General features: G+C 44.6%; 1 protein-coding gene across 1 annotated transcript in view; it reads left to right on the top strand.

The window, feature by feature from the left end:
- COL4A1 (collagen type IV alpha 1 chain) overlaps positions 1–15,860 on the top strand; it is a 175,439-nt gene that overhangs the window by 146,382 nt on the left and 13,197 nt on the right. The window contains exons 42-46 of the mRNA XM_028721789.2: positions 2,981–3,166; positions 4,709–4,842; positions 14,349–14,421; positions 14,791–14,862; positions 15,545–15,673. Of these exons, the coding sequence (XP_028577622.2) occupies positions 2,981–3,166; positions 4,709–4,842; positions 14,349–14,421; positions 14,791–14,862; positions 15,545–15,673 (594 nt within the window). The remainder of the gene's footprint in view (positions 1–2,980; positions 3,167–4,708; positions 4,843–14,348; positions 14,422–14,790; positions 14,863–15,544; positions 15,674–15,860) is intronic.

Genomic DNA, 15,860 nt, shown 5'->3' on the forward strand with positions numbered 1-15,860 from the left:
CCAGGATCGGTGTAATATGCTCAGACCGTCTTGCTCCAGTGAGCTACCTTGCCACGTGGGGGATAGGACTGAGCCCTGCGGAACCCACATTGAAGGTTCCACAGGGCTGCAACCCTCTGGGAATGACCATCCAAGTAGGACTGGAACCACCGCAAAGTGGTGCCACCCATCCCTAGTTCAGAGAGTCACTCCAGAAGGATACCATGGTCAATTATATCAAAAAGCCGCTGAGAGGTCGAGAAGAATTAACAGGGACTTGTTTCCTTGTCTCTCTCTCAACAGAGGTCATACAGGGTGAGCAGTTTCTGTGCCAAAACCATACCTAAACCCCGATTGAAATGGATCCCGAAAATCAGTTTCTTCCCAAAGCACCTGGATCCGGTCCACAACCACTCGCTCCAGAACCCTGCCCAGGAAAGGGAAATTAGCAACTGGCCGGTAGTTAGTTATGTTTTCTGAAACCAGGGAAGATTTTTAAGAAGCAGTTTTACCACTGCCTCCTTCAAACAGACAGGGACCTATCCCCTCGTAAAGAGGCATTGACCTCCCTGACCCAGCCAGCTGTTCCCTCCCCTCAAAATGCTTTGCAAACAAGACACAGCAAGCTATCACCTTCTTTGGGCCAGCCTGTAAAAGGCCGGTACAACCGGACGACATAATGAAGATGCAATGGAGGCAGCAAAGTATGCCTTCTTTGCTGACTTCACTGCCACTAGGTAGGCTCGATAATGAGCCCTTACCAGTGTTCGGTTTCATTCATTCAGATCTTTCCTCCACCTGCATTCAACTGTCTCCCAGCTTGCTTCCTTGCCCAAAGCTCTGGAGTACACCAGGGGGCCAATCGGGCTCTGTGAAGTGGTAGAGGGCACTCAGGGGCGATTGTGTCTTCCACTGGATCCCACTGTGAAATCCACTGGATCCATCAGCCTCTGAGGGCAGACCTTCCTAATAGGTCCCCTCCCCCTGCGGAGGGGAAAAGGTACTGATATCCTAAATCTCAACAGGAAGTGATTGACAAGGGACTGATGTCAATGTCCCCCACCTTCAAATCACCCTCTTCCTGCCTAGTCGAGAAAACAAGGTCCAGAGTGTGGCCTGCCATGTGCGTTGGGCCGGTGACATGTGGGGACAGCCCTATGGTTGTCATCATGGCCATGAGGTCCTGAGCCACCCCAGAGCCAGCTGCCTTGGCATGGATGTTGAAGTCTCCCAGAACCAGCAGTCTCGGAGTCCTCAATACCGCATCTGAGACTAGCTCTGTCAACTCAAGCAGGGAAACTGCTGGGCAGCGAGGTGAACGGTAAACCAGCAGAATCCTAGTCTGTCCCCATTCCCCAAACCTGGAACACACACACTAGACCCCCCCCCCCCCCGCCGCCACTGGACAGAGAGCCTGGAGATAGAGAGAGAATCTCTATAGACCACAGCAACTCCCCATCCCCAATGCTTGAGTCTGGCCTGATGCTGGACTGAGTACCCAATTGGGCACAGCTGGGTGAGACCCACTCCGCCCTGTTCACCCTCCCAGGTTTCAGTGATACATGCCAGATCAGCCTCCTCATCATAATCAGATTATGGATGAGGGAGATTTTATTCTGGGCTGACCTGACATTCAACAGCAGCAGTCACAGACCCGAGGGCTGGCTGATATGACAACCACAATTCCCGAGTTGGAGAAGGGACTGGCACAGTCACTAACTCTCTGTCCCTCCTCCCAAGCCATACCTCCCCCTACCCAGAACCACTGAAATTGGGCCTCCCCATGCTCCTCCCTTCCCAGGCACATCCCACCAAGTACAACCCAGTTAAAAACAGTTAAAACACACAAAAAATAATTTAAAAGGATATAAAGCAGCAGTCCTTATAAAACCTGTCAGGGCCAGGTAGATAGAGGCAGGAGCAGGGCCCTCAGGCAGGAGACACCCTGCCCTCAGGAGCAGGGTGGTTTACAACATAAAAACACAAATGACATAGTAACAAACAAAAGTAAGACAATCTCTAGTAGTTCTGCTTGTTCTGTTCACCCTCTCCTCAACAAACTTCTCAACCTGGGAAACAGCCTTACTAGAAAAAAAAATTAACCAATAAACTGAAACTGACACGGGGACAAAGACACCTTCACCCCGGTATGGCTCCCCTTTATCACATACACAACCCAACAAGACAATGACAAAAATCCACCAACAGCATACAAATCAGTATGCCTAACCTAATCCAAAACACCCACCCACCCCACTCATACATGAAAACAAAGATCACCACAGCCAACCACAAACAACCACACCCTAGGTCAACCCCAACTTTTCTCACCACCAAAGGAACACAAGTGAATAGCAGAGAACCTGCACAAGCAACGCTGACACAAAACCCCACATATATTAAGTATAATAGAAACATCGCCACCCAACCCCATTCACCTTTCCCCCCCCACCTCTTTCCCCCCTCTTCTTCCTAATGTCTCAACAAATGAAACTGATCTGTAAAAAATGTTACTTGGAGGGAAAAGAGAGAGAGACGTTGCACATACTTCTGTAAACCAAGAAAAGATATAATAATAATAATAATAATAGTCAACAACTTCTCAACCAAGACAGAGTGTGAGGGACTCCTCAGGTGACATCTATACAAACTTTCATAAAGTTGAAGAGGTTTGTTCCAGAGCTACAAACAACAGAACAGGCAGCTTTCTCTGTAGAGCGATAACACAGAATGGCTAATGCATTGAAAGCATCCGTGGTTATCAGAGCACAGTTACACACACACACACACACACACACACACACACACACACACACACACCCTGCTAAATTAAACTGTTTCCCCATCCCCAAAACAAGTTTCCAGTTAAATGTCATCTATTAAGCCTTCCATATTTTTTTCTTCATCCTGACCAAGACTCAGTTTCAGACATTTACTAGTCCCCACACTTCATATGTCTAAGATAACGAGTTTCCTAAATGATTGTCATTTTAAATCTTAGGTGCAAAAGGAGATGTGGGCTCCCCTGGCTCCCCAGGAAGTCCAGGGATTCCTGGTACAAAGGGAGAAGCAGGATTTCCTGGCCCTCAGGGTCCTTCAGGCCAACCAGGTGTTCCTGGACTGCCAGGCAAAATTGGAGAGGGACCTAAGGGTGACCGGGGACCTCAAGGCCGACCTGGGCTTCAAGGTAAGAGTATTTATAGACAACATACAGTTGTACCTTGTAAGTCAAACAGCTTAGTTCCCAAACATTTTGGCTTCCAAACGTCGCAAACCCGGAAGTGACTGTTCCGGTTTGTGAACTATTTTTGGGAGCTGAATGTCCAACAGGGCTTCCACATTTCAGAAGCCACGCTTTGGTTTTTGAATGTTTTGGCAGTCGAACGGACTTCCGGAACAGATTCTGTTCAACTTCCAAGGTACAACTGTACCTGTATGTGTTTTTACAAACTTAATGAACAATTAATGTACAATGATCGCCCAACAGTACTTATTCAAGAACAAAAAAAATTGAGTGAAAGAATTTCATGCTGGTCTATTCCCAAAATGGAAATGTTGATGTTATGCATCGTTGGAATTGAGGGGATGCTCATCAAATTTGCAGATGACACCAAACTGGGAGGAGTAGCTAATGCTGCAGAAGACAGAATCAGAATTCAGAATGACCTTAACAATGAGAGGACTGGGTCCAAGTTAACAAAATTAATTTCAATAGGGACAGATGGAAGGTTCTGTACTTAGGCAGGAAGAACCAGGTGCCCAAATATAAGATGGGGGACCCCTGGCTTACTAGTAGTACATGTGAAAAGTACAACAGTATGGTGCAGCAACAAAAAAGCTAATGCTATTCTAGGCTGTATCAACAGAAGTATAGTGTTCCGATCAAGGGAAGTAATAGTCAGACTCTATTCTGCCTTGGTGAAACCACACCTGGAGTCCTGTGTCCAGTTCTGGGCATCACAATTTAAGAAGGTTGTTGACAAGCTGGAACGTATGCAGAGGAAGGCAACGAAAATGACCAAGGGTCTGGAAACCAAGCCTTATAAGGAACAATTGAGAGGGTTAGATCTGTTTAGCTTGGAAAAGAGGAGGCTGGGAGCATGATAGCCATCTTTAAACATCTGAAGGGCTGCTACATGGAAGATGGAGCAAGCTTGTTTTCTCCTGGTCTGGATGGAAGGACTCGAATCAATGGCTACAAGTTTTCAGAAAGGAGATTCTGACTAAACATCAAGAAGAACCTTCTGATGCTCAGAAAGGACTCCCTTGGGAAGGTGGTGAACTCTCCTACCTTGGAGGTTTTTAAGCAGAGGTTGGCTGGCCATCTGGCATGAATGATTTAGCTGTAATTCATGCATTGCAGGCAGTTAGACTAGATGTCCAACTCTACAATTCTTTGGTTCTCTGATTCTGTTATTTTAATTACAGAATGTCAAATGGCTTAAGAGTTTCTTTAGGTACATTATTGTTATTTGGAAAGCAAAATGTATCAATGAATCCTTTTTTAATAGATAGATGTACATCTCAAATGCTGTTGTTTCCAGGTTCCAAAAGATTATTGAAATGGAATTGTGAAAGTCGCATTCATTTTGGATTTTGAAGTGTTTTATTGCTCCCGGGCACTTCTTTGGTTTTACCTTGGGCATAGTCAGCCATTATTTGGCCAGGCTCATTTGTTTTCTTCTAACAACAATATTGCCCATCAGTAACTTTTCCATTCCTGTTTTAGGACTTCCTGGGCCACAAGGCTCTCCAGGTGCTCCCGGATTACAAGGAGTCAAAGGAGAAAAAGGAAGCCCAGGATGGCCAGGAACACCAGGAAGACCTGGACTCAAAGGTGACCAGGGGCAGCAAGGAATCCCTGTAAGTCACTTTCAGGAGTAGTGTATTAATGGATTTATCTGTTATTACATAATGAAATAGTGTTTGTTAATTTGTTCATTTCACTTACTAGATTAATTGGTTCTGAATTAATTTTCAAACCAGTATATATGTGTTTTAAAAATGTACTCCCCTGTACTAAATAGTTGCTGAAGGGGGCACATGCTGGAGCAACAGATTGAGTCCAGTGCTCAACTTCCTGCACCCCCCACCCCCCATTGAACCTTCAAATTTGTTACAAGTACCAGTAGGCAAGGCTGCCTAGCACATCTGGGACCAGGAGCAAGGATTATGACCTTACCTATTTCTCTTATTCTCTCTCATGCATTTTGAAAAAGGCATGGCCCCAAATCAATCTCTAAACATGGTAGCTAAGGTGGGAAAAGGAGGAAATGACAAAATGGTCCTTCAAAGATTGCCAACCTGCATGCTGACCTTCTCAAGAATGGCGGGGGGGATGGTGACATCATCAACCAAGATGGTGCCTTGAATCGCCGCTGAGCTCCTTCCTGAGAACAATAACCAGCACAAACCAAGACAATGACGAGTAAGCATTTTAAAAATAATTCCTCACATGGATTCAAGAATTATTTCCTGACTGCAAAATCAGTGCAGAAAATATAGAACGTATACACAGAGCCCTGAAAGCTAAACCTAAAAACGGGACACCCCCCCTCCCCGAGATGTGATTGTCTGCTTTAACACATTCTTGGTGGGAAATGGTTTAATGCAACGTTTCAGAAAACTGGAAAAAATAGAACATGAGGACTCTGTTATAGCTATCTTCCCAGACCTTTCTCCTGGGACCTTGCAGCGACGTCGTGAATTCAAAGCATACACCACATTGCTTCACAATGCAGGGATAAAATACAAATGGGGATTCTCCTTTAGGCCGATCATCACTCATAATGGAATAACCAAGGTAGCAGCGTTGCATGTAGAAGCCAAAAAATTATTGAAACAGATTGATGTACAGATTGAAGACATGACAACAGAAGGAGTGGAGGAAAGCACCAATGAAGAGACATAAAAAGACCCTTTTGAATGGCAACAACAATGGGGGAAGACAGTGAAGAAAATTAAAGGAAAGAAAAATCCAATACAGAAGATAAATGGACAGAGAATCCCACAAGATGGCTTCTGCTCTGCGTGAGATCATTTTGTCTTGGTTTTTATGACTTGCTTTGTAACTTTACTATCATAGAATGTTCCTGGGAGGGGGGAAGCAGTGATTTTGGTCATCCCCTATTGTTAATACTACCGAAAGAGTAGAATTTACTACTCTGTGGATACCACAATGGTTCCAACAGTAGGACGGAGTTTTCTTGTTGTAGGTGGGAGGGGAAGGAGGGGAGGGGAAGTTTGGGGTTTGTTAGATATAATGTTTTCCATGCGCTCCTATAATGTACTAATCATCCTGGAGCAAGTATGGATCATTTAAAAACAATCACATGGGATGTTAATGGACTAGGGTCACCCATACAAAGGAGATGGGTTTGGAAGGAAAAGGGAGACTGGACTTGATTCTGGTCCAGGAGACTCACCAGAGGAGGAGGGGAGCTACAATGAGTACGTCTCCCCTCCCCTTCTCTGGGGGACAGTGGTTTGCCTCTCAGGAAACATCTAAGGCTCGTGGGGTAACAACATGGGTTGCGGGTAGATCAGAATTTAAACCTGAACAAACCCCTCCTAGTGATCCTGATGGATGTTACTTGTTTATCAGGGGCACATTTCAAGACCAATGGCTGACTATAGGTAATCTTTATGCACCAAACAACCAACAGGAAGAATTTTTGGAAAAAACATTGACGGAACTGGAATTTTTTTTTTTAAAGTCAAACAATCCTGGGGGGAGATTTCAATTTAGTCCTAAATGCATATTTTGACAAAAATTGTTCAGGTCAGGAAAAAAAGGTCAATAGAGGTTCCCCATCAACAAAAACCCTTCTGTATAGAATTCTTTAAAAATCAATTTATATGATATCCAGCGAATGGCAAACTCTGATTTAAGGGACTATACTCACTGTAGTAATTGCCATACAAACTCCCGTGGATTCCTGCGTATTAGGCGACTGGGCATATAAGACGGCACCCAACTTTGGCTGTTCAATTTTAGTGTTTTAGAGTTATAGAGTTTGAGTGCCGGCAGGGGCAGAGCGTGCACCCCTCCGCTGCCTCTGCCGTAGCAGCAGCAGCAGCCCGAGGCGAGGCATTTGGCGGGCAGGCGGGTGAGCGCCGCGCTTGGAAGGTCTTTCCACATCCCCTTCTGTGGGGAGGGAGGAGGAGCGACAGCAGAAGGGGCGCCTCTGCTCACCGGCTCCCTCTCCTCCTTCCCAATGTGTATACCTGGGGTATAAGATGACCCCCAACTTTTGGGGTGATTTTCCAGGGATAAAAAGCTGTTTTGTACTCCGGAACATACGGTACTCTAGAATTGATTATTTATTGACAGAGGGATGGATCCATCGGATCCACTTCTCAGAGATCAAAGCAGGAGAAGTCTCTGACCATGCTATGGTTATTGCTGAACTGCTGAGAGAAGGAGGATACCCAAGGAACCCAGTATGGAGACTTGACCCATGGCTACTACAAGATCAATTGATATTCAAACAGTTGCAAAAAGAGATACCAGAATTTTTTAAGATCAATGATGCAGGGTTATATAACCCAGCTTTAATTTGGGATACCTTCAAAGCAGTAATTAAAGGAACATTTATCAGTGAGAAGAGTAGAATCAAAAAAAGAAAATCAAATATTCATATCCAATTAGAAAAAGAAATAAAAGAATTAGAAGAAAAACGTAAAATAACATGTGGTAACAGAGTGTATCGCAAATTAATTCAAAAAATGAAAGAATTAGGCATGTTAGAAATACCAAAAATAATAACATCCCTTCAATATTTAAATCTACAGTACTATGAATTTAATAATAAAAAAACAATCTTTGCAAACCAACTAAAGAAATGTAAGTTAAACAGAACATTCCACTCAATAAAAACAGGCAAAGGTGAAATAACACATGATAAACTTAAAATTAACTAAGCCTTTCATACATTCTATAAGACCTTATACACTTCTGAAACACCATCACTAAACACCATTCAGGAATTTTTGGCCACAGTTAACATTCCAAAATTAACAGAAGAGCATGCAACTTACTTAAATCAACCCTTTTCACTTGAAGGAAATATTAGCTAGTATAAAAAAGACAAAACCATTTAAGGCACCTGGACCAGACGGGTTTACTGGCTATTTTTATAAAACCTTTTCTGAACTTGTGGCCCCATTCTTGCTGAAATTATTTACAGATATAAAGGATCATGGCTTGATACCTGGAACTTGGAGAAACACACACATCGTAGTGCTACCAAAACCAAATAAAGACTTGGAGTCAGTCGAATCCTATAGGCCTATCTCATTAATAAATGTTGATTTAAAATTACTTACAAACACAGGTTAGCGATGATTGTACCGAATTATATACAGTCATACCTCGGGATAAATACGCTTCAGGGTAAGTATTTTCGGGTTACACTCCGCGGCGACCCAGAAGTAACGGAGCGCATTACTTCCCGGTTTCGCTGCTCGTGCATGTGCAGATGGTCAAAATAACATCACACGCATGCGTGGAAGCGGCAAAACGCTACCCGTTCAGACGCGCAGTTGTGTCTTATGTTCTGTTCAGGACGCGAACAGGGCTCCGGAACGGATCCCATTCGCATCCCGAGGTACCACTGTACATTCGGATCAGACAGATTTTATTAGGCAAAGGTCAATAACTACCCCAATTAGGAGGATCCTCAATGCAATATACTGGGGATCAAACCAACTGGCACCGACAGCCATCCTTACATTGGATGCAATGAAGGCATTTGACCGTCTTGAACGGAATTTTCTTTTTGAAACCTTGCGCGGTTTTGGCATGGGAGCCTCATTCACTGCACTGCTGACTACCTTGTATCAGGATTGTACCACAAATATTTTGATAAATGGTATACATTCAGAGCCTATATTGATGGGCCGGGGCGCAAAGCAGGGCTGCCCATTGTCGCCCCTGCTTTTTCCCTGGCCATGGAACCCTTGGCTCTATCACTTAGGGGAGACCATGAGGTGTCTGGAATACAAATTAATGGGCAGAGTCCTCTGGTGAACATGTTCGCAGATGACGTAGCCTTGATGCTAGAGCCTTGATGCTAGCCTAAAACCCTAGAACAAATCTCCCTGCAGTAATGAAAATTCTTGGTGCTTACGGAAAGGTCTCTGGTTTTTGTGTTAACTATAGCTAATCAAGGGGACGCGGGTGGCACTGTGGGTAAAACCTCAGCGCCTAGGACTTGCCGATAGCATGGTCGGCAGTTCGAATCTCCGTGGCGGGGTGCGCTCCCGTCGTTCGGTCCCAGCGCCTGCCAACCTAGCAGTTCGAAAGCACCCCCGGGTGCAAGTAGATAAATAGGGACCGCTTACCAGCGGGAAGGTAAACGGCGTTCCGTGTGCTGCGCTGGCTCGCCAGATGCAGCTTGTCACGCTGGCCACGTGACCCGGAAGTGTCTGCGGACAGCGCTGGCTCCCAGCCTATAGAGTGAGATGGGCGCACAACCCCAGAGTCTGTCAAGACTGGCCCGTACGGGCAGGGGTACCTTTACCTTTACCTTTATAGCTAATCAGACCTGCTATGCATTCATATGCCACCTGAAGTACAACTACAACTTCAGCACTCCACTGGAATAAAACTTTGTCAGAAATATTTTAAATTATTATCCCCAGGAACCTTCAAAATTTGGAATTGAAAACTTGGAGCAGGGGTTCGCAATCATGGTTGGGCCGAATTGATCTCACAATCCAGATGGAATCAAGGATTTAACTAACCATCAAGGAGCTTTATTAGCAAACTTTGGTATCAGGAAAACTCTGGACACCAAAATAATATTTGGGTTCACAGTCTAATTGAACGAGAGCGGGGAGCAAAAAGGACTAATTGATGTTTTTCTAAAATGGTGAGCTAAGTTAACACCAGAGGTGGAAATTAATAAGCTTGGCCCACAGGAATCTAGGCCGCTGCCCAAAAGAACCCTCCTCCCAATGACATGATATTGCTGCTTCTTTTTTTACATGATTATTGTTTTCAACAACTTTGCTGTTAAAGAGAATCTCACATTGTGCGCTAAAGGGCAGGTAGAATATGAATTGTTTCTGCAAGACCTCAAGCATGGAAACATTAAGATGCCAGAAGGCCTATAAGCCTGCTACTGATCTCATTTGTGATGTTAGTATTAAGTATACATGAGACATACTTCACTCTAATAGTGGAGGTGGACAAAATACAGTGTAAGGCGACATCTAAAAGTGACAGGGTGAACATCCTGACTCTCCTTAATTTGAACATTGCATGGAAGGAAGAGGATTGGAAACAGGACTTAAAAGAAATGAATGTATCATGGGAAATATAGACAATTTCACCCACTTCAGCTAGAAAACACCATCACTCAAAACCAGGCTAGCACTCCATTGTCTGAAAGCACAATGCTCTGTGCATTCTTCTGCTGTAAAAAAGAGATAAGACCTATGTCAGGGGCTCAGGGACTGAGCCACAGGAGAAGGAGGAGATGGAGAGCGAAGGGGAACAATCTGAGGGGAGCTCAGGAGGGTATGACAGTGACCAGAGAGATTCTCAGAAGGAGGCCCCCAGGGTCAGGGCAAGGGGGGCCAGTGGGGAGTCTCCAAGCGGCAGCTGGAAATCAGGGCTAGCTTCCCCACCAGAGCGCAGCGGGGGGGAAGAATCCCACAGATTAGAACAAAAGCCTCCTCCTGCAGGAGGAGAGAGTGAGGCAGGACTGACCACGCCTCCGTCCGAGAGGGGAGGGGTGGAGGAGAGAGCAGGGCCGGCCAGCCTCCCTGAAGGAGGAAGCAGTGAAGGGAGCAGTGTAGCCGTTAGGAGGAAAGTGGGCGGCTGGGCGCGCGCGCCAAGTTCAAATGTAGAGGCGCGCGGGACAGTAGAAAATCCGGATTGGGAGCCAGGTCCCAAAGCCCGCCGGAGACAGGGGGAGGAGTCAGAAGAATCCGCCTCCGAAGAGTCCAGGAGGGTTGGTACCCCAGAGGACAGGAGGACCCGGAGGAGAAAGGAGCAGAGGGAGGAGAGAAAGAGGTGGAGCAAAGCTCGGGTCTTGAACTGGTGTAAAGGAGGGGCGGATTCAGACGGAGCATCGCCGGTCTAAGGACTCAGACGTAGCGCTGCGCGCCACGGATGTCAAACCAACAATGAACCACAATAAAGACTTTTGTTTATAAAGAGCAACTGGCGTTGGTCCTTTGTGAGCTGGGACCTGAGGCACCGCTGACAACCTATATTGTCTGAATGGTTAAACTTCTTACTACAATATTTTACTTTTGTAATATGACATCTCAGGCGATTTAAAAGTTGATACCAAGTTAATCCACTGCAGGTGAAGCAGTGGAAGTGCTGGACTGATATCTTGCCTCGGTAATGGACTGGATGAGAGCCAACAAACTTCACTCCATCCAGATAAGACTGAGGCACTGTTGGTGGGTGATTCCCCCAGACCAGAAGGCTGGGAGGTGACCTGCTCTTGAGGGGATTACACTCCTTCTGAAGGAGCAGGTACATAGCTTGGGAGTATTCCTGGATCCTCTGCTGTCACTTGAGGCGCAGGTGGCCACAGTGGTGCCGAGTGCCTGCCATCAGCTTCAGCTCATGGCCCAGCTATGCCCCTATCTGGACAAGGATAGAGTTAGGAACAGGAAGAGAAGCAGCTTCACATCCTCTCTCATGGAGAAGTGTCTAGCAACAAAAACCTCTTCTTTTTATTATTTTTTATTTATTAATAAATGATACAGAAAATGAAAATGAAATAAACAAATACTGATACAAAATCGACCAAAAGAAAATACATATACACCCTACACTACAAACATAAACCCTACACACACACACACTTTCCTCCACCAAGACTTGACTTCCTTTGGTTCAAATTTGAATATTATTGCATTCTTTGGATAATACATCTTATAACCATTTCTAGTTTTTATTCTCGCTTATACTTAATCCATGCATATCAATATATATTTTTAAGAGCAGTGTTTTTCCATATACTCCTCAAAACATTGCCATTCTGCCATTTTTTATTTGTCTAGAGCCTTATGGCTGCTTTTAGCTTTGCCAATTCTATAAATCCATTTAATTTACATATCCAATCTTCTTTTGTGGGTATTGTCTCACCTTTCCATTTACTATCAAGAACTATTATGGCGGCTGCCATAGCGTATAGAAAAATTGTTTTCATTTCCTGTTGGATGTCCTTCCCTAATACAGTAGACCTAATAAATACGCCACTGCTTTGTTTTCTATGGGGATTTGGAGCATCTTTTTCAACTCTTCATGTATAATACCCCAAAAATTCTTAATCTTTTCACATCTCCACTGAACATGAATCATTGTCCCTTTGACTTTATCGCATTTCCAATACAGATTGGACTTTAATTTATAAATCTTTGCAAGTTTTGATGGTGTCAGATACCACCTAAAGAACATTTTCATAAAGTTCTCTTTAATGCTATAGCAGGCGGTAAATCTGGTATCCACTTGCCAAAGCCTCTCCCATTGTTCTAGGTAAATTGTATGGCCGATGTCCTGTGCCCATTTGACCACTACCTCCTTTACTACTTCATCTTTCAAGTCCCACTCTAGTAATAAGTCATAAATTTTACATTGCAATTTATTTATTTATTTTTAACAATACATAATATAATTTTAAATCTCATAATATAATTTTAAATCTTTCTCTTTTATCCATTAACAATTTGTATTGATCTTTTCTCCATTCATCAAAACATATTACTCATAATCGGGATCATATTGAAGAGATAGAACATTTTGGGGAGAACGTTCATTTTGATTATTGAAATTCTTCCCCAAAACGACAATTTTAATCTATTCCAAATCTTAAAATCTTTTTTAATTTCTCTCCAGTTTTTTTGCATGTGTTGTCAAAAAGGTTAATATTTTTCATTGTTATTTCAATTCCCAAATACTTCACTTTTTTCACAATCCATCTTTTCCTGTAGAGCTTTTTGCTCCTGTTCACAAATATTTTTAACCATGAATAGCTTGGGAGTACTCTCTGGACAAGGATAGAGTTAGGAACAGGAACAGGAACTTCACATCACTCTCATCGAACACATTGACCAGATGCTTGGAAGCTGTGGCTGGATGGTTTTGTGGGAGCCGATTGAAACTAAATCCTTCGAAGACAGAGGTCCTATGGCTGGGTCAGGATGGCATGGGGATGAGGGACCAACTCCCTTCTCTTGCGGGGGCCCAATTAGTGCCATTGCCTTCCGTTAAGAGTTTGGGTGTAATCCTTGACGCTTCCCTTTCCATGGAGGCGCAAGTTACAGCAACAGCCAAGGCGACATTTTTCCACCTTCGCCGCATCAAGCAGTTGGTCCCTTACCTTTCCTGCCCCGACCTGGCCACAGTGATCCATGCAACTGTCATCTCCAGGCTTGACTACTGTAATTCACTCTACGCGGGAGTGCCCTTGAAACTGTCCCAGAAACTCCAGCAGGTGCAGAATGCTGCAGCGAGGCTCCTCACGGGGTCTCTGCCATGGGAGCATATTCACCCAGTGCTTTTCAAGCTGCACTGGCTCCCGGTGGAGTACAGGGTCAGATTTAAGGTGCTGCTTTTGACCTTTAAAGCCCTTCACGGCCTAGGACCCTCATACCTACGGGACCGCCTCTCCCGCTCTGCCCCACGGAGGACCTCAAGGTCCATAAATAGCAACACCCTAGAGGTCCTGGGCCCTAAGGAAGTTAGATTGGCTTCAACCAGAGCCAGGGCCTTTTCAACTCTGGCTCCAGCCTGGTGGAACGCTCTGCCTCATGAGACCAGGGCCCTGCAGGATCTGATTTCTTTCCGCAGGGCCTGTAAGACAGAGTTGATCCACCTGGCCTTTGGCTTGGAGCCAATTTGATTCCCTCCCTCCCTCTCTTTCTTTTTTCTTTTCCTTCTCCTCCTGCAATGAGGCTACATTTTAATATTTTAATGTTCCATTATTTTAATGTTGTATTTTATTTTTGTTTTTAAGTTGTAATCATTCATCTTGTTTTTATTATTGCTTGTAAGCCGCTCTGAGCCCGGCCTTGGCTGGGGAGGGCGGGGTATAAATAAAAAAATATTATTATTATTATCGATGTCAAACTGCTTACGTAGTTATGTTTGACTGCTATTTCCCACAATTCCCACCTCGTTCTACAACGTATAGCAAATTGTGTTACCCACTTATTTCATATGCAGAACTTGGAGTCTTGTGCCATGTAGTAGATCCTTTTTTATGCATAACTTACTTGTCTATTCAATTTCAGGAGATACGTGTTGACTGCTTGACTTGTTGCAGTTTTAGAAATTGTCCACACATCTGTGTGTCACTTGTCTCCAAAGGCATATCTGAGGGCTGTTTTCTCTTCTGCAGGGCAATGCTGGCTTTCCAGGAGCTGCTGGCCCAAAAGGTGACATGGGGCCTTCTGGAATTCCAGGCCCTCAAGGTATGAAGGACAATATAATGGCCATTAGTAACTACATGGTCGTCTGATTTTGAGTGACAATAAAGAGGAAATAGATTTTCATTCTAACTCCCTTGGAAGGTGGTGGACTCTCCTTCACTGACAGTTTCTAAGAAGAGGTTGGATGGCCATCTGTCATGGATGCAATGTAGTTGAGATTCCTGCATTGCAGGCAGTTGGACTAGATGAACCTTGAGGTCCCTTCCAACTCTACAGTTCTATGATTCCATGATTGTACTCAAGTAGAAAGTATAAAATAGTTCAAGTATTTGGTATGTAGGAAGTGTGGTTTAGAATTAGTAGATAAATAAGCAGAAGAGTTGCCTATACTGAAGTTTAATTTCTATCCAGGTCCAAAAGGTTCTTCAGGCGTTCCTGGACTCAAAGGAGAACAAGGTGACCAAGGGTTTCCCGGAGCTAAAGGTATGTCATAGCTTTGTCCATTTTATCTTCAGGTTTGATGTCAAGGACAGGCTGGTGTCTGAGGGGTGGGCAGAAGAGGTGGGGGGGCAGGAGAATGATCCAGGCCAGTGATTTGTGGGGTTGTGTGCCACCCATGAAGCAGGGGGGAGTGTCTAGGCACTCAGAGATGAAGGAAGAGGGGGTGAGGGAAGAATTGCAGGGAGGCACAGTCCCAGAGAATTGGCCATTAGAGTTTTCCTCGTACCTTCCTCCACTATGTCCAAGAACGACATGAGCATCTGGAACTACTGCACAGGATAAATTGCTAGTTGCTTGCATAACCTGTGTCAGATGAGAGTGTTTAAGTAAACTGGAAGGGGTGTGGTTGCGCTGTTGCTCCAACTGTCCAGCCTAGCTAGCTAATTAGCAGGAGTGGTGCTTATATCCCTTGTACTTTGGGAGCTGACATAATGGAGTGCTTTGTCAACATAGAGCTAAACTTCCAAATGTGTGTCTTCATTGGGACTGGGTATGCTCAGCACATTTGATTATTTTGATATCAAGGAGCAGAAATATATATTTTTTAATGAAATCAGCAGAATTTCAAATATATAACATGATCCTAAGGGGCCTCTCCAATTAGCACCTTTGTTTGTAATCCCCTCAACATATAATATTGACACCATGTAATTATCTTTGTCAGGTTTTCCAGGCCCACCAGGTCCTCCAGGCCCCTTCCAGCTCTTGAAAGGTGAACCAGGTGAACCTGGCCCTGTAGGCCCAGTAGGCCCTAAGGGATTTCCTGGTCCTCCAGGCCCAAAAGGCCAACAAGGTGAGAGGCTTTTTAGTTCTTCTACAATTCATAGGTTTGCGAGGCCAAATCAGGTGAGTCACAGCAAAGCTGTCACCACCATGTTGGAAATCAGTTTAGGCTGTCCAGAACAGTGAGACACATGGTGCCTGGGCTCAGATGCATTCTTCCAATGAGACCTGCATTTTGTCCATTTCCATGAGGGCTG

This window comes from Podarcis muralis, chromosome 3 (genome assembly GCF_964188315.1).
Source record: "Podarcis muralis chromosome 3, rPodMur119.hap1.1, whole genome shotgun sequence".
In the NCBI taxonomy this organism is placed as follows: Eukaryota; Metazoa; Chordata; class Lepidosauria; order Squamata; family Lacertidae; genus Podarcis; species Podarcis muralis.